The sequence below is a fragment of the Sinohyriopsis cumingii genome, chromosome 11 (assembly GCF_028554795.1).
Source record: "Sinohyriopsis cumingii isolate HCF-2022 chromosome 11, ASM2855479v2, whole genome shotgun sequence".
Classification (NCBI taxonomy): Eukaryota; Metazoa; Mollusca; class Bivalvia; order Unionida; family Unionidae; genus Sinohyriopsis; species Sinohyriopsis cumingii.
Window position 1 is genome coordinate 4,259,497 of NC_142971.1, and position 23,906 is coordinate 4,283,402.

Consider the following 23,906-nt stretch of genomic DNA (forward strand, 5'->3'; position numbering starts at 1 on the left):
TTATTTATGCATCCAGCATTCCCACCTGGGTCTCTTTCAGGCATTTTTAATTATGGCAAAACATTTAAATAGTTTAACTGTGTTGGTTATGTTTTTGTGGGCATTGAGATTAAAATGTCTTGGTCATATTCTGTTCAAAAGTTTCTCTTTAAATGTTTTTCTATATTTAATAATGGTGTGATGTCAAAATTGGTGAAATTCTGTTGAGTATATATTTAAAAGTTGTAAATTACAATTGTGACGTCACTATGAATGATATATGACATATGCACTATGCATGAAAAACAACACATGACAGACTTAACATCATACCATAAGCTCGCTTGACCTGGTAAGCTAAAAAAAAATTACGACTACAGTCAATTAAATTAAGTGATAAAGTGTTGCAAGTTTATTATTGACCTTATGAATGGCAAAATGTTGATTTTAAATATATTCAGCATTTGGAGTTTTGTAACTTCAATCCCAATATAAACTTGTAAGAAGATTGAATTTTGAAGATTACTTTAAAAAAAACATTTTTATGTTAAATATACCTGTATGCCATGAGGTTAATGGGCAGGTATACGTCTACATTAGTGAATCCAAATGTTTGCCATTTCCCAGCATGTAGTACACCAGTCCTGTCTCCCCACAGTCGGTTGATACGGACATCTATGAATTCAACAGAAGTATTGCTCAGGATGGCCACATGAGCATTACCCGCAATATTGACATCCAAGAAGGTATAGTTAGGATTACTGTCAAACAGCCAAGTCACACCACCAGCTTGTCGAATGTCTTGGTAATCTCCACTAAAAAGGTTCCGCAGGGTTCCCGCGCTGTATACTGGAGCATGTGGGTAAGGATTTCCATTATTGTCCACAGTCAGCTTTTTGGCTAGAACTTCATGACTAGACTTATTTACAGATTCTACAAAAACAGTACCAGCACCACCGGCCTCAATGGTACTCTTGCCTAATGAAAAATTCAACATTTAATATAATTTGATTAAAACAGCACAAGAAAACCTAAAATAAAATTTTTTAAAAAAATATTCTACAGTCTTGCAATACATAGAGGATATTTTCTTTTCCTACGTTAATACTGGATATTTTTCATAATTTGGTATTTACATGAGTGGCAAAGCCACGAGTTTCTGGTACCACAAGATGAAATATTTCTAGTATTAATATATGAAAAGACAATGTTCTTTTTGTTATATACCAAACTTGCTCCAGAATCAAAGCTTACAAGACTAAACTTGCTCTTCAACAAAAAACACTCTCCCCACCCCTTTTTCGTAAATTTACCTTTATCATAGCCTGATTATATAAATATATGTGACTTAAGAAAGCGGTAAGATTTGGTTGACCTAATCTGTCGCAGTAAATTTCATTTTTGTCATTTCAAAAAACTATCTGACCCTATCTGAAAACAAGTCCAATTCATCATGCGGATTTGTCATTGTTATCAAGGAAGTAAGGGAAATAACCTCAGAGAGAAGCAAACAGCACCTGGTTAAATTTCATTATCAAAGATTAGTTTCCATTTCTGAAATGTAAGGCAGCAGGTTCTATTTATTTATTCTAGCTCAACAAGTACTCGCTTTTATTCTTGCATATACAAAATTTGTGGACACACAAAGTAAATCATTATATGGCATGATGGGAAATCTTACATTTTCACATGTGAAAATATAAGGATATATTTTTCACATGTGAAAATATGGAAATGAAAAAAATAAGGAAATCATTTCGCCAGTAAGTCTCTATGTTTCACACTTATTCATATAATAATGTACAAGTATGCCACAGATCCAAGTATCTGACATACACATGCATCCATATGTTGATGGATCACCTCTGTATCTAATTTGCATCTGATTTGCATCTAATTTGCATCTGATTTGCAAACTCTTAACACAAAACTAATGCAAAACATGATTAATGTTGACAACACCATCAATGCTGCCATCACAAAGGTAAAAATGATGCCTATGTCTCAAGATAATGCAGGTGAGACAAAAATATCTACCAGAAAAAATTTAATTAAAGGTCTTAACAGGGACTCTTTACTATATACATTATAACCAGGAAAACATTTAATATGAATAGATTCAAAGCATATTTCCACTTTATTCACCTCCAAATGCCTGCATAGTGACATTGAGCTTGTTGATGTTATCACACTGTACAGAGATTCTTCCTCCTGCACCTCCCCCTCCAGCTACAGTCCCCTCCCCTCCATTTCCTCCACTGGCAGTCATCAGACCATGGCCATAGATCTCTTCACACACAATCCATATACTGCCACCTGCTCCTCCTCCTGAAGTGGAATTAAATCACCCCTATTGAAATCAAAATCTGTAAACATGTTGACTCTACTTTTATATGAGCATTAATTTGTTGATGTTTCTGAGCTTAATTTGTTCCTTATATGTCTATGAATATTGCTGTTTATAGAGAACCCCCTTTCACACTCTGGAGGGGCACAATCATAGCCAGCTTAGCCAGTTTAATTTGTTCAAACAGGTATTTTGATCAAATAAATAGCTTTACGTCTTAATTTCATTTTTAGATTCTTTTTTATTAGACATATCATAACTTTTATGCTAGGCCTATATGGTTTGGTAGTACATGTTCCTGTAAGGCTAAATTATGACAAGAAAAGAAAGAAAATTGCACTCTACTTTTTAATTGTCTGTAATTTTATTCAACTTTATTCAACTTGTTTATCTGCTTTTTCTATATTTAATTTCAAATTACTGCTGTAATGAGGGTGAGACTGCCATGCTATCTCAGTCTGTTTTTGCCTATCCAGCATGTACATTGGAGTTGTATTAACACCCTTTTTGGGTTCAAAATCTGGTATCTCCATTAACACGTTGCCAGCTCCAATAATCTGATATACTTCCTAACTTTAAAAATAAACTGGCTTCATCACTATAATCTGACAGTATTTGCCAATGAATATGAACCACTCTGGGTATCAGCCATTTTGGATCTTCTAGACAGCCTAAATGATAAATATGCATCTGTAAGATTTCCTTGATGCAAGGTTCCAACAACAACAGAATACATGTTATGGGGCCAATGTGCCAATCAAATTTAATTTTAAAAAAACATCAATGTCAAGTCAAAGAAACCAGATGTGTAAACAGTTACTGTAAAATATGTTGCAACAAGCGCTAAAATATTTCTACCCGATTGACTTACATCACGACAAGCACTTTTAAGGGTAAATAGCTGATTAAAACTGTATAATCAAAACTGAGTATATTTTTATAAGCTCAACTTGAGACTAACTTGTTTTGTGTTAATCAAGTGGTCACACACCCTGAAAGCATCTCTGAACTTGATCATGACCTTCTAACTTGCACTACTGCAGCTGTATAGTGAAAGCTTTTCAGGGTGGTATTTCATGTTGTAGAGGTTAACATCTTTGCCACACTGATGTAGACATCAGCCAGTTCAATGTTTAGCAGCAGGCAATCTGTGTCCATGTACTTTGACTTGATTGTAGTAAAACACATACACAAAGTGCTTGTTCAAGTCTTGGACAGCCAGGCCTTTATATACAGGTTGGTCTAACTTCAAGCTGGCCTTTTTAGAATATAGAGCAACAACAATGCCACCAAAGGTGTTTTACAAGAGGAATGCCAAGTCACCAATCGAATGGTACAGCTTATCTTCCTCACAATTAGGCCATTTGCTGTCATAATCTGGACACATCTGGCTCTTTACGTTTTGCATGCCATTGACTTACCAATGAAATACCACCACAGATGTCATTCTCAATAAATAGGTGCAAATTGATGTCAACAGCCTGAGCTTGGTTACTGGTGATTTTTGGTCAGGTGTCCCAGCTCATCCCATGTAAACTGTAGTTATGGGTAGGTCAAGGCCATAGTCATTAATTAAGCATTGTGTTGTAGTTCAATGTTTCAATCACATCTGGCAACAGAAGCATATTAGCCTTCAGGTAGAGCACATAATAGCTTCCCACATTTAGACAGCCAAATGTCTTCCACACACTCTGCACATACTCATAATCATTTTCAGACATACCAGCATGGCTGAGATCCCTAGAGAATAACTCTATCGCCTTTGTTTCTTCAAATCACTCCCAGCCGCTCATGTACTCATGTATGGGTAAATGCCTGATTGACAGTCTGCTTTGACATGTACCACCTTGCTGTCAGGCAGAACTCCTCCACTGGTAGGTTATTTACAAGCTTTTCCAGGCCAAGATTAATAAACTTGACAATAAACTGTATCTGCCTTAATGAGAATGTCATCTCCGTGTTATTTCAGACGGATGCTTATTTTCCAGAATTTCTAATGTCGTAAAGTTCTTTACAAATAAATTTATAAACCGGCTTTAGAAAGAAATGTGTTTATACTGGAGCAAAAGCAATACCAGAAACAAATGCAAATACCTGCAAATAAAAGTAATCAATGGTGACAAAATTCTAATCCTTAATTATAATACTAAACATTGTTTATTTTAGCCTGCAAATGTGAACTGCCAATAGAAATATCTCTATACTTTTTCTTCAGTTATAAATTACAAATTTAAATAACTATCGTGCTAATTAAACAATTCCCTATTTTTCTAATTTTTAATTGAACTTTATGCATCTTGTGTTCTGAAAGATGTTTGCTGTATTCTGTTTGCATATTTGCTGAATTTCAATAATATGCACAGATCTTCATCATAATAAAGCTCAATGATGATAGAAGCCATGTACTAAGTTTGATATAAATCTGATCAGAAATAGTTAAAGAAAGTACTGACAAAGCCAATCAGATGCCAGATGACCTCATTAATATGTGTGGATCTTTCTATTTAGGAAACTCATACAAGATATTGATTACGTAAACCAAAACTTCAAGTTTGATCAAAATCAGGTATGAAATAATGCCTTTAAGTGGTAACAATACAAGATCATCTCATTAATATGCATGGATCTTGCTCATTAATGAACTTGTGCAAGATCCTGATGATATAAGAATAGCTTCCAAGTTTGATCAAAATGAATAGCCCCCAGAGTGATACCTAGCTCAGCCAATCAGATGCAAGATCACATTTTTAACATGTCATGTATAGATCTCACTCATATTTGTCATTGATGACATAAACCTATATTCCAGTTTTGTTTAAACTTGGATCAAAAACCACTGCCTCCAGAGAGGTAACAAGCAAATACTGAAGGTCAGACAACAGATGTAGGACTATAGTGTCAAGTGAGTTAACTCATTAACCCCTGGAGGTTTTTGTTATTTTTGCCTGAAATGTGAGTAAGAAACACATTTTGTGGGCTATTTCTGAATACATCCTAATACATCGACTTCCAAGTGATTTTCCATTAACCTAATGTCTAGTTGTGTTAGAAACATTGTTTTTCATTGGCTATTTTGCTTGCACATAAGCAGAAGGGTAAAAGTTGGAGTTCTTTTTTTTCTTTTTTTTTCTTGCTTAATGGACCCATCATTTTCCTATTGAGACCATTCTTTATTCCAAATACCCATCTTATCCATCTTTTTGCAAAGTTTCATTGTCTGTGTGCAGTTCAGACCAGTCTGCCTTAGATCTGAGACCAAAAAGTCTAAAATCCAGAGACAAAATCAGATTCCAAGCACGGGCAAATTTTGGGTGGAATAAAAATCGGGTCCAAAAAATTAGGTTTTTCTTTCTGTATTTTGTAGTGCAACTAGAACTTCCAGAATATTTGGTATCATTGCAGAGATACATTTGTCTACCTTTCTATAATACGACCCACTTTAGTGTATCATACATGACCTTGATGCTACAGAGCTTGGCAGTAGGTTACTACCTCCTGCCATGTAAATGCCAGTGGTTAATGGGTTAATAAGAAATAAGCATTGTTTCATTTTCACTACAGTAAAATAATGTTTATATGGTCTATAATTAGACTGTTGAGAAGGCCTCAAGTGACAATAGTTGGGTAATGAGTTACTTTCTATAAATAAACCATAAAGATTATCATTATCATCCTTATGACTTTCATTCTAATACAGTGTATGATAAATTGCAGTCGTGGATTTAATTCACATATCAAATTTGTACTTCCCAGAAATTCTTATTTATCTGATGATTTAATAATAAAATCCTGACACATACATTGCACAGTTTGAAAATTATGATCCGTAAACATGATATTACATTTAACATTGTATCAAAAGCTTACATAGCTTTTTCTTGCTGCAATTTTAACTTCTGTACACACATACAATGAAGTGTCACATGGCACGATGGGAAACCATGTATAAATCTTGTACAAGGATATATTTTTCACATGTAAAACTATATGGAATGAACAAACATGAATATTTCACAAAAATTTCATGTAAAAGGACATTTTTACATGTGAAAATATAGCAATGAAAAAATAAGAACAGTTTCAGCATTAAGTTTCTACAACACACTCATACCTGCACCATCATCAAATCTAGCATCAGGATTCACGCCATCTGCAGTTATTCCTCCATCAATCTCCACATGTCTACTGTTTAAGGTCACTCTGCCACCTCCTCTCCCTCCGAGACCCTCAACCACCAAGTTATTCCCATAAGGTTCATCACCAAAGTAAAGTAAACCTACAATAAAGGATAAATAGTAAACAAAAGCCAGTATTAAAATAGCAACAAATACCAATATTAAAATAGCAACAAAAACCAGTATTAAAATAGCAACAATTACCAGTATTAAAATAGTAACAAAAACCAGTATTAAAATAGCAACAAAAACCAGTATTAAAATAACAACAAAAACCAGTATTAAAATAGCAACAAAAACCAGTATTAAAATAGCAACAAAAACCAGTATTAAAATAGCAACAAAAACCAGTATTAAAATAGCAACAAATACCAGTATTAAAATAGCAACAAAAACCAGTATTAAAATAGCAACAAATACCAGTATTAAAATAGCAACAAAAACCAGTATTAAAATAGCAACAAATACCAGTATTAAAATAGCAACAAAAACCAGTATTAAAATAGCAACAAAAACCAGTATTAAAATAGCAACAAAAACCAGTATTAAAATAGCAACAAATACCAGTATTAAAATAGCAACAAATACCAGTATTAAAATAACAACAAATACCAGTATTAAAATAGCAACAAAAACCAGTATTAAAATAGCAACAAATACCAGTATTAAAATAGTAACAAAAACCAGTATTAAAATAGCAACAAATACCAATATTAAAATAGCAACAAATACCAGTATTAAAATAGCAACAAAAACCAGTATTAAAATAGCAACAAATACCAGTATTAAAATAACAACAAATACCAGTATTAAAATAGCAACAAAAACCAGTATTAAAATAGCAACAAAAACCAGTATTAAAATAGCAACAAATACCAGTATTAAAATACCAACAAAAACCAGTATTAAAATAGCAACAAAAACCAGTATTAAAATAGCAACAAATACCAGTATTAAAATAGCAACAAAAACCAGTATTAAAATAGCAACAAATACCAATATTAAAATAGCAACAAATACCAGTATTAAAATAGCAACAAAAACCAGTATTAAAATAGCAACAAAAACCAGTATTAAAATAGCAACAAAAACCAGTATTAAAATAGCAACAAATACCAGTATTAAAATAGCAACAAAAACCAGTATTAAAATAGCAACAAATACCAGTATTAAAATAGCAACAAAAACCAGTATTAAAATAGCAACAAATACCAATATTAAAATAGCAACAAATACCAGTATTAAAATAGCAACAAAAACCAGTATTAAAATAGCAACAAAAACCAGTATTAAAATAGCAACAAAAACCAGTATTAAAATAGCAACAAATACCAGTATTAAAATAGCAACAAAAACCAGTATTAAAATAGCAACAAAAACCAGTATTAAAATAGCAACAAATACCAGTATTAAAATAGCAACAAAAACCTGTATTAAAATAGCAACAAAACCCAGTATTAAAATAGCAACAAAAACCAGTATTAAAATAGCAACAAATACCAATATTAAAATAGCAACAAATACCAGTATTAAAATAGCAACAAAAAAATAGCAACAAAAACCAGTATTAAAATAGCAACAAAAACCAGTATTAAAATAGCAACAAAAACCAGTATTAAAATAGCAACAAATACCAGTATTAAAATAGTAACAAAAACCAGTATTAAAATAGCAACAAATACCAGTATTAAAATAGCAACAAAAACCAGTATTAAAATAGCAACAAATACCAGTATTAAAATAGCAACAAAAACCAGTATTAAAATAGCAACAAAAACCAGTATTAAAATAGCAACAAAAACCAGTATTAAAATAGCAACAAAACCCAGTATTAAAATAGCAACAAAAACCAGTATTAAAATAGCAACAAAAACCAGTATTAAAATAGTAACAAAAACCAGTATTAAAATAGCAACAAAAACCAGTATTAAAATAGCAACAAATACCAGTATTAAAATAGCAACAAAAACCAGTATTAAAATAGCAACAAAACCCAGTATTAAAATAGCAACAAAAACCAGTATTAAAATAGTAACAAAAACCAGTTTTAAAATAGCTACAAAAAGAGCCCATCTTAGAGTCAAGTTGCTCCATATCTTAAAGTCAGAATAATGCATATTCAAGTCAAATAATTGCATTGTATTAGATTTCTTGAGAAGAAATAACTATACAAATAACTGCCCTACATTACCACAATCAGACCTCAGCAATTACTTCTAACCAACTTGCCAAGTTATCTTAATGTAACTGATTAATTCTATGTTCAGCTTTTAACTTCAGCACTATAACAGCATGAAATCTGATCCGATTCAAAGTCAAAGACTTGTCTAGCAGAGTTAGAAGACAGTTTTCAGTATTGAACTGACTCTTGGATAATTCCCTAGTCTCATGTTTGTCAAAGAATATTGCACCCAGTGTCAGCATAGTGCCCATTTAGAAGCACATTTTCTTCATTGAAAGCCATACTGAAATGAACTTTTTACCATGTTTCCCAAAAACTGATTGTTTCCAGCTAGCAACACTTCAAACAGCCATAATCAGTCTGTCAATGCAAACACTGGTTATTACTTATACATGGTACATTACTTCCAACCAACCTGCCAAGTTATATCACCAACAAATCTTGGTATTACCAATAGATCCTACCAACAAAACAGCATTATAAACTACAAAACTATACCATATTTTCCTGTGGTTATCTTGGAAAACAACTATTCTTTGACTAAGATAAAGTATGTCATCAATGTGAACCCATATTTTACTCAGTATGCAGTGTTAATGTTTTATGCCTTATTAACTGAACTCAGAATTAAACGCTAGCAAGGCATCACTGAGCTATAACTGAAAAGAATTGAGAGACCCTACCATAATTTTTCCCATAACCTCCTGGGCTGCCATACATCTTAGGCATGAAGATGAAATCATATCCCAGACCTACAGTGGTCAGTGCTGCACCTCGACCACCACTTCCTCCATGACCTCCCCCACTTGCTCCTAATGTTGAGTCTAAAAAGAAAAAAAAGTGTTGTGCATGTTTACTGCCAAACTGAAAATTTGATTACTCACAAAGTACCAAAAACAAATGTAGGTATGTAATCCTAAATAACTAATAAAGTGAAAAATTCTACAGTATGGACATCATTATGGACTCAATGGGAAGATTCATGAGACAATTGTAGTATGCTAGATTCAAATTTTATGGTGAACTGCAAAAATCTCATCCAGTCTGATCTGTCTGAAGTACCAAAAAATGAGCATTAAGCATCTTATGATTACTGTATTTGCCAGCCTATAAGTCGATGCAGAGTATAAGTTGAATCAGCAAATTTGGCAAATTTTCCATCCTTCATCCTTATATAAGTCGATGCAGAGTATAAGATGAGGCCAGATCAATGCCTCAGATTGTGTTTTTCACTTTGTTCCACATAGCATCACAAATTTTATCCTATCTGTAACTCAGTAACCTTTCCCATCAGGATCACTAAATGTAACTAAAAGTACCTAATTTGTTTCACATGAAGTATTTTAAATGTATTATGTACTTTTAGCTACATATAATGATGCTAACCCGAAAAATTATTGAGTTACAGATAGGATAAAACTTGTGATGCTGTGTGGAATTAAATTATAATAACTTCCGGTTTTATAAATATTCAAAGTATCACTGTATGCTGTTTCTGATTACCAGCAATAGGAAATTGCATCATTAATACAAAAATGCTTTTTCCATTTTTTTTGGGGGGGGGGGGAGATACAGAGAGAAGGATACATATGTATTCCATCACATTTCTCCTCTTGCACCTTGTGATCAAAATAAAACATGGTGCAAAATATGAGAGAGAGAGAAAGTTCAGCTCTTCTTAGGTTTTTCTTGTTGTTTTTTTATAGACCTTATTGCCCCCATGTTGTTGAAGCTTTTGTCAAAGAGAGAAAACATTAATAAATGAAACAGTAAATGTAAACTACATACCATACTCCTTCAGGGTTTAAATATTCACAATAGTTATATCCATATAGTCTCCATTAGCTTAAATCCCAAGAATGACCATTTTGCATGCTAATTTTCTTTGCAAGTATAAAAACCTCTCCATTCCCAAAAAATAAGATTTTGTTTAAAGTGCATGTACTCTTCCTGTACTTAGGCAGCAATTGTTTTTGATCTTTGCTCAGTCTAAATGTACTTTAAATTGCTGTCAGTTCCATCGGCAAGTTAAAAAATGTCACTGGCTGAGACATTTACACTAGTAACCACCTAGCATTTCCTTTTATTATATGGTATGGTATTCATAATACCCATGGGTAGCCTCATTTCCCTATTGGTAGCCTCACTAATCTGATCTGGTCTGCTGAATCTTGACCTCAGACAGGCGATATCTTGGAATGACTGAATACAGCCATAGCATATTTAATTAGCATGTAAATACCACTACAAAGCCATGTGATTCTTGTAATAATGGAAGTGGCAACAAAAATTAGAAGGAATTGCTTATCTAGAGGTATTAATTGATAACGGAATATGGTACTGCACTTGTACACGAGTAAGATCAGTCATCAAGTAAGTGAACAATATAGATTTACATCTGTCTGTCTGTCTATCTCTCTTTCTCTCTCAATGGGGCATATGTTTTATTTGATCATTAGGTGCAAGAAGAAAATTGTGATGGAATATGTCTTTGTCATGGTTATTCTTCTTCTAACGTGTAAATTCTAATGCACAGATATGTAAAAAAAAATTAAACAACGTATATTACAAACAATGTACATTACTGGTGCATGCTGCTTTAGCGCAATTACATTTAACCTATGTTAATTTTTAATAATGATGATCATGTAATGTTTTAAAATACTCAATGTGGGATCCTATATTTTTTCATACATGATCTCTTCCCCAAAATGAAATATATTTTGCACATTATTTTTCTTACTCCTGGAGAATTATTTTCCATATGAAAAATATGATAAAGCGATTCAGGTGACATAATCCATATATGTCAATGCAGAGTATAAGATGAAGCTAAGACTTCTGGTCAAAAAGTATCATCCTATAGGCTGGCAAATATGGTAAATGCTCTTTGTTTACAATCATTTTAATATTTAGTATTTGCAGTCATTTAATTTTGACCAAATAAGATCTGTTATTTCTTTTAAATCAATAAATCACAATGTGATTTTCAATTCAACTTCAAGCCCACATAAAGAATGTTAATGAAATGTAAGGCCACTTTGAAGATAACATATGCATTGCTAGTAAATACCCTTCCCCATGCTGTTTCTACCTCTATCTGTGTGCTTGTAGCAATATTCTGTGTGGGCCACTGAAGACAAATCCAAGACATCAAGTTTAACTTTTTCTGTTCCAATCAATTGAAACTGTCTACATACAGATGTTAAAGTAGAATTATCTGTGCCTTCCATTCATACAGATGTTTCCAAGGAATGCCATCCAAATGATATTTAAAACTGGTCATGGCAAACTTTGTTGTATATTTATATATGTATATATTATACAAAAGTGTGTTTGTGTGTGCATGCGTGTGTGTGTGAGAGAGAGAGACAAAAAGTTTGTAATTAAGTAAGTTTCTCTACACAATGCTTTGTGTGCTAAATCCATATTCTCTTGTTCTTATGTGGACTAATACCTTTTTTGATACTTTTTTCCCAGCTGCATTGATATCTTTTGTTGGTATATTTAAATAACTCAGGAAGATTAGTTCTGTACTAATTATGTCACACAGACACACAACACATACACACACATGTACACACACATGCAGGAAGGGCATGTAGTGATGAATAGGGTTCACTATCATCACTATCATCAGTCAGTATTAACCAAACGAGATTGTCATCTGAAGATGAATCATGTTAGGGTCAACCAGTTTTAGTTTTCTAGGTAGTCTGTACTTAAAATAATCATTTCCTTGATGAACACAAGGCTAAAACTACCACAAGTTGGATTTTCCAGGGCCCATTGTACCTATTAAATAAAATGAGTTTAAAAACTATTTATGTCAATTCGAAGTATACAGGAAGTTAAACAATTCCCTAAATGACACATCACAACTACAAGACCTCCACCAATGGTACTTCTTAACGTTTCGATGAAAACTATACAGGTTAACTGTTCAAAAGATATTTTATACTGTGCTGGGTACATTTTTAAATACATGACTTTGAACTAATTTGTGAGAGTTTTCAAGCATCACTGCTCTCCATGTACACGAATTTGTACAAATTTTGTGTGATTTGTGCATTCACACGCCCCAGTAACATCTCCATTAGAGTGTTGTCAACTCAGTTCATGTCTCTGCATTACATACATGTATATCTGATGAATGGAATATTCTATTATTTATATTCCAAGCAAACCTCATACAATGGAAACATGATTCTCACTGGTGTCCTCAAACTGTGATAACAAGAATTTGATGGAAATTGTGATGTTTCTGAATGAGTACTGACCAATCAAAGCTTCTGACAAACCATGTCAGAAGTAGATTACAAACGAATACAGACAGAGATATTTATGAAAACCAGGTGCCCAATTTCTTTTTAATAAGTAATCATGAAATATGCACCAATCAAAACAAAACAACACTTGATGTTTTGAAGGACTGCCATCTCTATCACTATTTAATAAGCATGAAAGCTAAATTACTATCAAGTTAAATAATACATATTTTATCATAAACAATGCTGATGTTCTTTAACAGCAAGTTTTCTATACCTATGTTCAACACCCAGCACATACATTACATACAGTCAGCAGTTATGAACCCCTGGCAACTAGCCTATTATAATGAAGGAGAGCTGAACTCTTCCTCAAGTGACTCTTAATATCACATTATAAAATAAATTTAATTTAATTTACCCTCCAAGATTAGAAAACAAGACAATTCAGTTATTCTAACCTGTTCCTGGCCCAGGACCAGCAAGATCTGTATTGGGTTGGTATCCTGCCCCATCCAAATTTAGCAAACCACCAGAATGTATAGCAAAGAGATGGTGTACGGTCATATTCAGCCCAGTGTTTACCTTGAAGTGACCTCCACCATATATCTGTAAAAACAAATGTAAAGCATAATACAAATACACTATGCATCTCCCTAGTATCAAAGTGATTAACTAATTTAAAATACATCTTTAGATATAAGGTCCAATTTTCTTGAAATATTCTTTTATCACACTTACCTTCAGAAATACTTTTTTTGCAAATGATTTTAAACACTGACAAAACACCTGTGAAATACAAAATGTGATAATTCTATTTTTATGCATCTTCCAGTATGTGATACTATCTTATATGGAATTCATTATTAAGACTTCAAATTTGTATAATTAACCTACATAACTTTGTATAAGAAGACAAATAACAAACAGTTATGGTATTATTCAAAATTTAATTTTTCCTTTCATTCAACTTTCTTAATCTGCCTTTCTAAATCCCCCCAAAAACTTGCTAATGCCTAATCAAAGGAGATAATAGGATCAAGACTGTTTATGGATGCCTAAATTTTCAGTTTTTCCACTTTTTAATAGATCTGTTGTATCTTCAGTTATCATGAAAATACTAGTCTTAGTTGAATAAACATATTTTTGACAATTAGTTTATTTTTGACAATTAGTTTGTCATTATCATTGCAGCAATCATTGCAACAGTAAGCAAAGACTGTATTTTTTTTTCAACTTTGATGTGAAAATTAAATACTTCCTAGAAGATGCAGTTATGAAGATTTTCATGAGAATAATTTCCTTTTAGAGATAAACGTACTGTCTGAAATCATTTTAGGTACATGATTAAAACAAAGCATTGAAGTACAATATCTAAGTAGACTGATATGCGACCATTAACAGAATTTCATGGTTTGTTCTTTTTATTTTCCTGTACGAACAGGTATTTCTGATAGTAATTAAACAACTACATCTTTTATATTAACTCAACTAGCAATTTAAACAATAATAGGGGAAAGCTGAAACAGACTATAAGATATATAAAAAGGAACATCTGCAAGGAAATAAAAGTGATAAGATATCTTTCTGCAGTTTGTCTTACTATCGTAAGTCTAAAAATTATTATGAAGTTCAGTAGAGTTCAGTAAAGTGTTAATAATAGAGTTTATTCAGTTTCAAGAACTATAAACCTGAATGTGCTTTAATGTTTACACCTAACTGTTGCATCTGCAGACTCAATAAAAGTAATGTAAGAGTTTGAGTAAGCCTATCAATAGTGCACAATTTCTACACATAAATTGAAATTGTACTAAACTGACAAAAATAATCAAAATAAAAAAGAACATTCATTCAGCTGCTTTGAGTAATACAGTATACAACATACTCTGTATCAAACAGTGCAACAAGTTACTGATTACATTTTTAAAAGTCAGGAGAATCTGTGTTTAAAGAAGGTGAAGTCTAAAAGCCTGCTAACCTAAATTCAAATCCCAATGAGGCCAATATATTGTTTACTTTGCACGTTTGCTTAGCTATCTAAAATAATTCCATGAAGACACATAATATTTCTGAAACAAGGCAATTTCAATGTGCACAGTTTATTTTTTCAGATTTTCCTCTGATTAACAAATTAATGAACACTTCAATACTTCACTGTATTAAAATCTGCAAAAAGGGAAAAACATCAAGTATTTCAAAGAAATAGCCTGCAGTTTTACTATTAACAGCTTCCTACCAAATTTCCTGTGATGCATCCATTTTTTATAAGCAATTATTTAGATACAATCTGAATGTTCAAATTTCTGTATTAAGTTGTTTTTCTAACTTTCTAGCATAACACAAGATTTCCAAAAATGGTCCTAATTACACCTTATCCTTTCTAAAGGAGGTACTCAAACAGGACGCTTCAGTTACTAACATAAAGTTTCATAAAACATGATTTGGCTTCTTCACTGAATTTTGTGAGAAAATAAATTCAAATACTTAACAGATGAATTAAGCAATCATTTCATCTTACTAAGCATATATCTTAAGGGTCAACTATAAACCTATCTAATATTCAAATTAGTGACTAATTTGATGTATATTTCTCATCCAGTACCATACCAGACTTCAATGTTGATTCATTAAGTATTTATTTATCCAATGAATTAATTGTAATATGCGACAAGAACTCTAAGTCCCCATAATGCAGTACAATCTGAAATTAATGTTACTGATATATTTGTTGCATCCAGTGAGAATGGATGGTTGACACTGTATGCTCTCATTTCAAATGTCCCTTTGTCTTGCACATGCAGTGACTTGAGGGAGACTGTTCCTGGGAAATGGGTCAGTCCTATGCTGCCATTGGTGTCCACAGAGACCGAACCTCCATCAAATACATACACATCATCTAATCCAGACACCTAAATAAAGATGCATATTCAAATATGAATACTAATAATCAATAACTAAGCAGAGTGATTAGATTCAAACAATATTTTGTGAGGATAGAAGATTTAAATGCTATGTGTGCAAATATATTTTGAATATATTTTTTATGATGAAAGAAATTACTCGCCTCTTAAAAGTCATAAAAAATATTTACCTAGACAGATATGTTAAGATCCCTGCCCAAATATTTCCCTTTTTCTAGATTCCTGATTTCTAATTTTACTGGAAATAAACAATTACCTTTCTATAAAGGTACTACAATCTTACCTTGAGAAAAAGATTAAAAAACTTTTTATCTAAAATTCATGAATATAAAGCACAATTTTGCAGACCATAAGTTTCTGATGGAAGTTTCTCCTGAATAGTAATCTACACTAACTAGACTAAATGAACTCTGATGAAAGTTGTACATTTCAAAAAGGGTACACATTTATAAATTTCTTAGTGCTGAAACAGATACATGATTTTACTCAATTATTCACAGCCTATATTCAATTCATACTTGAATATTTACTGGAATGTCATTATGAAATATTTATCATCAAAACCAACATGAGTTCAATCAGAAGCCATGAAATCAGAATTTTAACTAAATTCTGTAAATTGTGACGATTGTGACATGTATATACAAAGTTACCACTCTGTTTTTTAAACAAAACTTTCCAGGTTTTTTTTCCCTACATGAAACTGATTTTTTTCCAGGTCCAATTACGACTCCTACTAAGAAAGAATTAGAAAACATTTTGGCTTATAAAACATGTATTTTTAAAATCAAAAGCTGTTTCTATTTTGAGACTCTTTCACTACATCTGAGTCTGACATATGACCATGTACTAAACCACTGGACATATCACTAGAAAGAAGTTATTGTAACTACAGAAATTTATATAAATTTCAGAATTACAAAAATCTGATAGCCCAATTCCCCAGGCCCCTCTAAATCTAGATCGGGCCCCTCTCCTATTATATGTGAGTTGCCCATTGGGCTGTCAAAAAAAAAGTGTTATCTAATTTGCCTGAAAGAAACCTTGAACCTGCTGACAAAATGCTGCATTTCTATTCTGAAGTTCTTTAAGACACTGGTAAATTAGTAATACAGTCAAACCCACTTATCTCGACCTCAGTTATCTCAAGAACCCATGTATGTTGAACGTTTAATGTTGTGTTTAAGGACATCCAAAGCATGGGATTCTGCACTAAAAATTGCCCCAACAGTTGGCATATCTCTGTGTATTTAGCAACCTCTGATAGTAAAATTCACTACAAAGGCTGGCTGGAGTGTCACTATCGACGATAATGCTTAACACCATGTTCCCAGTGTAAACTATGAAATAATATGTTATTGTTGTTATTGTTATGGGTTTAACACCATTTTTCAGGAAATGATGGTTTTACATGGCAGACAATATAAATGCAGAGGAAGATTCGGGGAAAACCCTGAGAAGAACCACCAACCCATAGGAAGCTACTGGCACCAAATAATAAGCAAAAATTTATTACAAAACATTCTTATTACATTTATATTTCAAATAGAGATCTGGGAAAGATACGCTTTATTTTCCTCTGATGTGTGGGAACAGTGTGATGTCAATAAAGTGGTCTTTCTACCTTCTGTGCAAGAGAGGTACCAATGTGGAGCAGGCTTATGATGGAGTATCCAGTCTACTTGACTAATCCAATTTGTAACCCATGTGAGCAAAAAAGATTGTCATTTACGTGTGTGATTTGGATTTTTAACGTAGCTTTAACAATTTTTCAGTCATATCGCTACGATGTCTGCAGTGTGGCAGTTTATAGTAATGTCTAGCACTAAGGCATCATGCCGCAGACATGTAGCATGATATCCCGCCCAGTCACATTATCCTGACACCAGCCCGACCAGTCCTAACACTAACCTCTTAATGCTGAACACCAAGCGAGACAGGTGATAGTATCATTTTTGTAAGTCTTTTGTATGACTTGGCTGGAGATCAAACCCAAAACCTCATGCATCCGAGGCGGATGCTCTAACCACTAGGCCACCAGAGCGATTATTATTATTTGCACTCACACTGAATGTATTTTCAAATGATGTTTTATTTGTTGCAAGATACTGTCATATAGTTAACCTGAATATAATAAAATCTTGGTTATTTTGCACCTAACACCATGTCATGCAGGAATGGCAGAAACTTCAAGCAATTGGTAGACATTTCTCTCTCTTGTCTGCGATTTTGTTGGATCCAGTCTTCCGTCGGATAACATATTCAAACCTCTGAGTACAACCAAACACAACTCGTTTCTCTATATTCACGTCAATGAACATCAATGAACAACAATGTGTTGTGTGTTATCTGACATAAGTGATATATGCCACAGATGCCCCCACTACATATACGGTTTTCATGTATATATAGTTTTCTTTAATGTTCATAGAGGAATAAATGATAACAATACAAAGTTAGTTTCTTTCATTTTATTATCAAATAAGTGTTTCTTTATCTAATTAATGGCAACATGTGTGGGGGGTAGCAAACACAAATTCAACACAAATTTATTTCTTTTTTTTAAGTCTTGGGATATATGATTTAGGACTAGATCAAAAAAATGTTTCAGCGTAAGTTCTGGGACAGGAAAAAAATTAATTACTGTATCATGTCCCAATATATATGGTAAATAATGCATTTTGACACAGACACTACTATGAACAACCATTGTACAAAAACAAATGAACACTGCTGATGTTTATTTAATTCATTGTAATCATGACTGCTTAGAAGTGTCTGCAGACAAAGTGCAGATTTTTCTAAAACAACATTCCTGTGTTCAACCACATCACATAGAGATAACTACCACTAGGGGCCCCGACTGGTCTAAAGCACTCTCCGTTACGGAACACTGCCATCTCACCTCTGTCTGCGTGGGTTCGAGTCTCAGATTTGGCTAATGTAGGTATGTGAGAAAGCTTGCCAGTAGCTTCTCATGGGTCGGTGGTTCTTTCCGGGGCTTTTCCGGGTTCTTCCTCCACCATCAATACTGGCCGCCATGTATATATAACCTATCATGTGCTGAAAAATGGCGTTAAACCCTACAACAACAACAACAACCACTAACCTTTATTGAATGCTTTGAAGCCACAACCATTTATGAGAGTCTTTGTGCTATTAAAAAAAACATTATAGTCAAGTCCAGCTACAGGATGCAGGTAGCACTCATATGCTATACACCGTAAACCAGACTATAAAGTACATATCACTAACTGCTAATGTGATGCCACAGTCCTGTCAATCCCCATTATCATTACATACCTGGTCCCCCATATTTTACTGCACATTCCAACCCTCTCTCCATACACACACCACACACCCTAATCCCAGACAGTGATTTAGGGGTCACAATGCAAAATCAGTCAGATATATGATGTGTCATCCCGATATGAGAGTGTACATAAAGTCTGATCTGAAAATATTTGAAAATGTAATTGAAATTTGTATATCTGACCACTGATCCCCTTATGGGAACCCCATGGCTAAGGATAATACCCATAATACTTACCCTATATGCAACAGGACTACACATTTTATAAATATCCACCAAACAGTTTAGAAGATGTGGTAATAATAGACATATGAATGGACAAATAACTGGGGGGGGTATCATTAAGTTTCACTTTTCTTAAATTTGATCTCTACTAATTGGTACCAAAGAAAATCTTGTTATGTAACTTACATGTCCTGAAGAGGCAAGTTTGGTCTTGAAGAAGAAAGCTCTCTGTGGATACTGGATGTGGCCTGATTCATAAACATGGCAGTTGAATGGAATGTCACTATCTGTTGTGTTTAGCGAGACATACTGGTTGTAGCCCACATGTAGATAACCTGGAAATGATATTATGTCAAATTTATCAAAATTCCCCGCAAAGAAGATTTCATGTCGAGCATGTAAAAACCTCAGGTTTTCTCTTAGATCCCAGTGGGATAGTTCATGAATCTCAGAAATGTGTCAAAACCAGGCTGGTACCCTCCCATTTTTAGAAAAGTGCCAAATGAATAGCATTGGGAATCTTAAATGGGACCTTTGGCAATAGAATTCTGAGAAAAAACTTGGACACTAAATAAATATTTCTTTGACTTTTCCAAGCACACATGGTACCAGTGGTGAATGGCCTTGGGTTCACCATTTACAAACAAAATAATATTGTTGTTATGCAAAAATCTTCCTCCATAAATGGTGGCTATGAAACTATGATGATTCAAATGGTTCAATGCAACAAATGTGGACAAAATTTCATAACCTGTCCAGAATCTTGAAAATACTAATTTTGTGTACCCCTAATGTTGGCAGCAAAAGCATTTTTATTTAGACCTGTCAGTCTAACATAATAAGCTTTTTATCAAAATTGCATAAGAAAACCACTCAACAAAGACAAATGAAGTTTACTTTCCAAATATGCGTATATGTGTGGATGACATGACTAGATTTTTTGACTACTTTTTATACGATTTTTCTTAAGTCCATCACGTTCACCAATGACTATCCTCAACTGAGAAAGAATCTGTGCTGCTAGAGAGTCTGTATCAGGCCCGGAGGCAACAGTTAAAATCCAGGAAAATCTGTGTTTATTAAATTCGTCATCAACAAAATATTTTTGACCAAAAAAAACATTATGTTTCTTTTTATGAATCTTTGAACATCATTGTTCTCTTTCAAAGCTATGCAAGAATTATTTTGTGATGTGAAAAATTTACTCAGCCATCAGCCAGATTCAACATGGCAGATTGTGGTTCCTAACTGTTCTATGGATATTCAAGACAAGAGTTGTACTCATCAGTGTAGGTGTATTCATTCCAAATTTCAAGGAGTAATCATATTTTCTAACATTCAGATTTGTTATTGCTAGTGTTATTATTTTATTTTTAAGCAATGTTAATGTCATGATATTAACATCTGGCCTTAAAATAGAGGATCTCTGTTTTTGTGTTTCATTACAAGCACTGTATCAAAAAAGCTTTAATCTACATTCTGATTAAAATATAACATATTCTAAAGAAATACAACTTTGCATTTAATTCTTACCATGGCAGACTCTATCAATCTAAAGTGTTTGATTCAAAATACCTCACCTGAAGGCAGCAGCTTCTCCGGATTCTCTAAAATTTACACTACTCCCACAAAACCATTGTCAGATGTTGAGGATGATAATTACAGCCTAGTACAACACAGGGGGTGCAAGGCCTGGGCCTGACGTCCCATTTGCCAAAGGAAAGTGAAGCGTCTCTCATAGCCTCTCCTTCCCAGGTGTAGTGATCGCCGCAGGACCTCTGTCTCACTCTGCGGGGCAGGAGGTTACTTGCATATGGCCTCTCCTACACTATTGTGTCCACAGCAGCACCTTCACGCGGTGCCCCCGTTTTAACAGAGCCTGCTGTGTGGCACAACCGAGTACCCAGCGGTATAACTGGGTGGGCAGACTGGGCTCATTAGCCTTGGCAGGCAACCAGTCTAAGAGAAGGGAAACTCTGACCCCAAACCCGGGCAGATGAAGCTCGTTAGCCTTGTCAGGCAGTTCATCTAGGAGAAGGAAACTCTGATTCAAAACCAACCAAGTCCCATCCAATGGATTATGGCTCCACTGCCTTGTGGATATCTTCGGGAGAAGGAAAGGCTACGGGAGTAAACCCAGACAGAAAATCAGGAGTGGAGCCCCTAAGGCAGCTGGGGGTCGACTACGACCTCCTTCAGGCAGCTCCTGCATCCAAACTGGTGCCAAATGTCATGCTCAGCATCCTTTGGACCCCACCAGCAAGGACGAGAGGGGGATCCTGATGTCTGGGCAGCCCAGGATCTCCATACTCCATGCCCAGGCTTGCGCCCTGGAGAGGACACTCCAGTCTCGCTACTGAGTGAGGAAACAACACGGAAGCTGACAGTTTACGGGTTATAAGTCCCACCCGATTGGCGTAGGGAAGGGGCACCATGGGTCAGCTTTGACGGTGGGAGGGATCATCGTGTCCCACTGGCCAACTATCGCCCGCCTCAGGCCGGGCAGCCCCCGGTCAATAAGGTGTTGACCCGCCATCGTCTGCCTGCTCCAGTGGGTGTCTGGAGCTCAGTGTGTTGTTCAGCATGACAAGCAGACGGTAATTCCACACCAGACAAAAGAAACAAGAAACCAATAAAGAAGATTCCAGCTCTTCGATTTGCAAGCTGGAATGTGCGCACCATGTGTACAGGCATTTCCGATGACCTCAGAGAAGTGGACGACACCAGAAAGACGGCCATCATCGATAGAGAACTCACCAGACTAAATATCAGCATAGCTGCCCTCCAGGAAACCAGGCTCGCCTCTAGTGGCTCCCTCAGAGAGGAAAACTACACCTTCTTCTGGAAGGGTCGAGAACCTGAGGAGCCCCGTCAGCACGGAGTGGGCTTTGTCATCAAAAACAATCTCCTGGCCTTGGTTGAACCTCCCACAGGGGGCACTGAGCGTCTCTTGTCCATCCGCCTCACCACTGCTTCAGGTCCTGTCAACATCATCAGTGTCTACGCCCCAACCCTCGTGTCATCAGAAGATGTGAAGGATCAGTTCTATGGGCAGCTGGACGAACAGATCAAAGGATGCCCCAAAAATGAACCACTATTCCTCCTCGGTGACTTTATTGCCAGAGTAGGTGTGGACCACGAGTCATGGCCTACCTGCCTCGGATATCATGGCACTGGAAAGACCAACGAAAATGACCAGAGACTGCTGGAGCTATGCACCTACCATGGCCTGTGCATCACAAACACCTTCTTCAAGTGTAAGCCACAACACAAAGTGTCATGGAAACGCCCCAGATCTCATCACTGGCACCAACTCGACTTGGTCATCACCAGGCGCTCTGCCCTTAACAGTGTCCTCTCCACCAGAACCTACCACAGTGCAGACTGTGACTCTGACCATGCCCTTGTGAGCAGCAGAGTGCGACTACAGCCACACACGCTACACCGCTCAAAACCAAAAGGACGTCCTCGTATAAACACTGCGCATATGTCAGTCCCTGCCAAGGTGGAGGAGTATGTGTCTGCCCTGAACAAGGCTCTCCAGGACCTGCCTGAGTACGACGCTACAGCCAAGTGGAACGCCATGAAGGGTGCCATCTACAGTACAGCTATGTCAACGTTTGGCAAGAAGGAATGACCCAGCCAGGACTGGTTCAATGCACACCTATCAAGGATGGAACCACAAATCGAGGAGAAACGAAAAGCCTTCATAGCTTACAAAATATGCCCTAATGAACGGACGCTTGCTGCTCTCAGAAGTGCCCGAAGTAACACCCAACGCATTGCTAGACAGTGTGCGAACGAGTACTGGCAACAACTATGTGAAGGGATCCAGGGCAGTGCCGAGTCCGGACACATCCAAGGTAGGTACAGTGGCATCAAGAAGGCTCTAGGCCCTACAGTGAAAGGGATCGCTCCCCTGAAATCCCTGATGGGAGAGAAGATCACAGACCGTGGGCAACAAATGGCCAGTTGGGTGGAGCACTACTCAGAACTATACTCCCGAGAAACGTCAGTCACTGATGCAGCCCTCAGCAGCATAAAGAATCTGCCCACCATGGAATAGCTTGACAAAGTGCCAACCTTAGAGGAGCTCAGCAAAGCAATCGACTGCCTTCCAAACGACAAAGCACCAGGTAGTGACAGCATCCCGCCTGAAGCTATCAAACGTGGAAAACCAGCATTGATTAAACTACTGCACGAGCTACTTTGCCGCTGCTGGGAGGAAGGAGTAGTCCCCCAAGACATGATGCCACAATTGTGACCCTTTACAAAAACAAGGGCGACCGCAGTGACTGTAATAATTACAGAGGGATCTCGCTCTTGAGTATTGTTGGTAAAGTGTACGCCCGCATCATACTCAACAGGCTGCAGTTGCTGGCAGACCGTGTGTACCCGGAATCACAGTGCGGCTTCAGAGCAGGCAGGTCGACGACAGACATGATCTTCTGCCTATGACAACTCCAAGAGAAGAGCAGAGAGCAAGGTCAACCACT

At 35.5% G+C, this 23,906-nt stretch overlaps 1 protein-coding gene across 1 annotated transcript in view; it reads right to left on the reverse strand.

The window, feature by feature from the left end:
- LOC149787541 (uncharacterized) overlaps positions 1-23,906 on the reverse strand; it is a 591,304-nt gene that overhangs the window by 481,377 nt on the left and 86,021 nt on the right. Inside the window, exons 28-34 of the mRNA XM_089975575.1 lie at positions 19,597-19,745; positions 15,669-15,860; positions 13,413-13,560; positions 9,367-9,507; positions 6,438-6,602; positions 2,125-2,307; positions 537-957 (exon numbers count right to left, since the gene is read on the reverse strand). Of these exons, the coding sequence (XP_089831701.1) occupies positions 537-957; positions 2,125-2,307; positions 6,438-6,602; positions 9,367-9,507; positions 13,413-13,560; positions 15,669-15,860; positions 19,597-19,745 (1,399 nt within the window). The remainder of the gene's footprint in view (positions 1-536; positions 958-2,124; positions 2,308-6,437; positions 6,603-9,366; positions 9,508-13,412; positions 13,561-15,668; positions 15,861-19,596; positions 19,746-23,906) is intronic.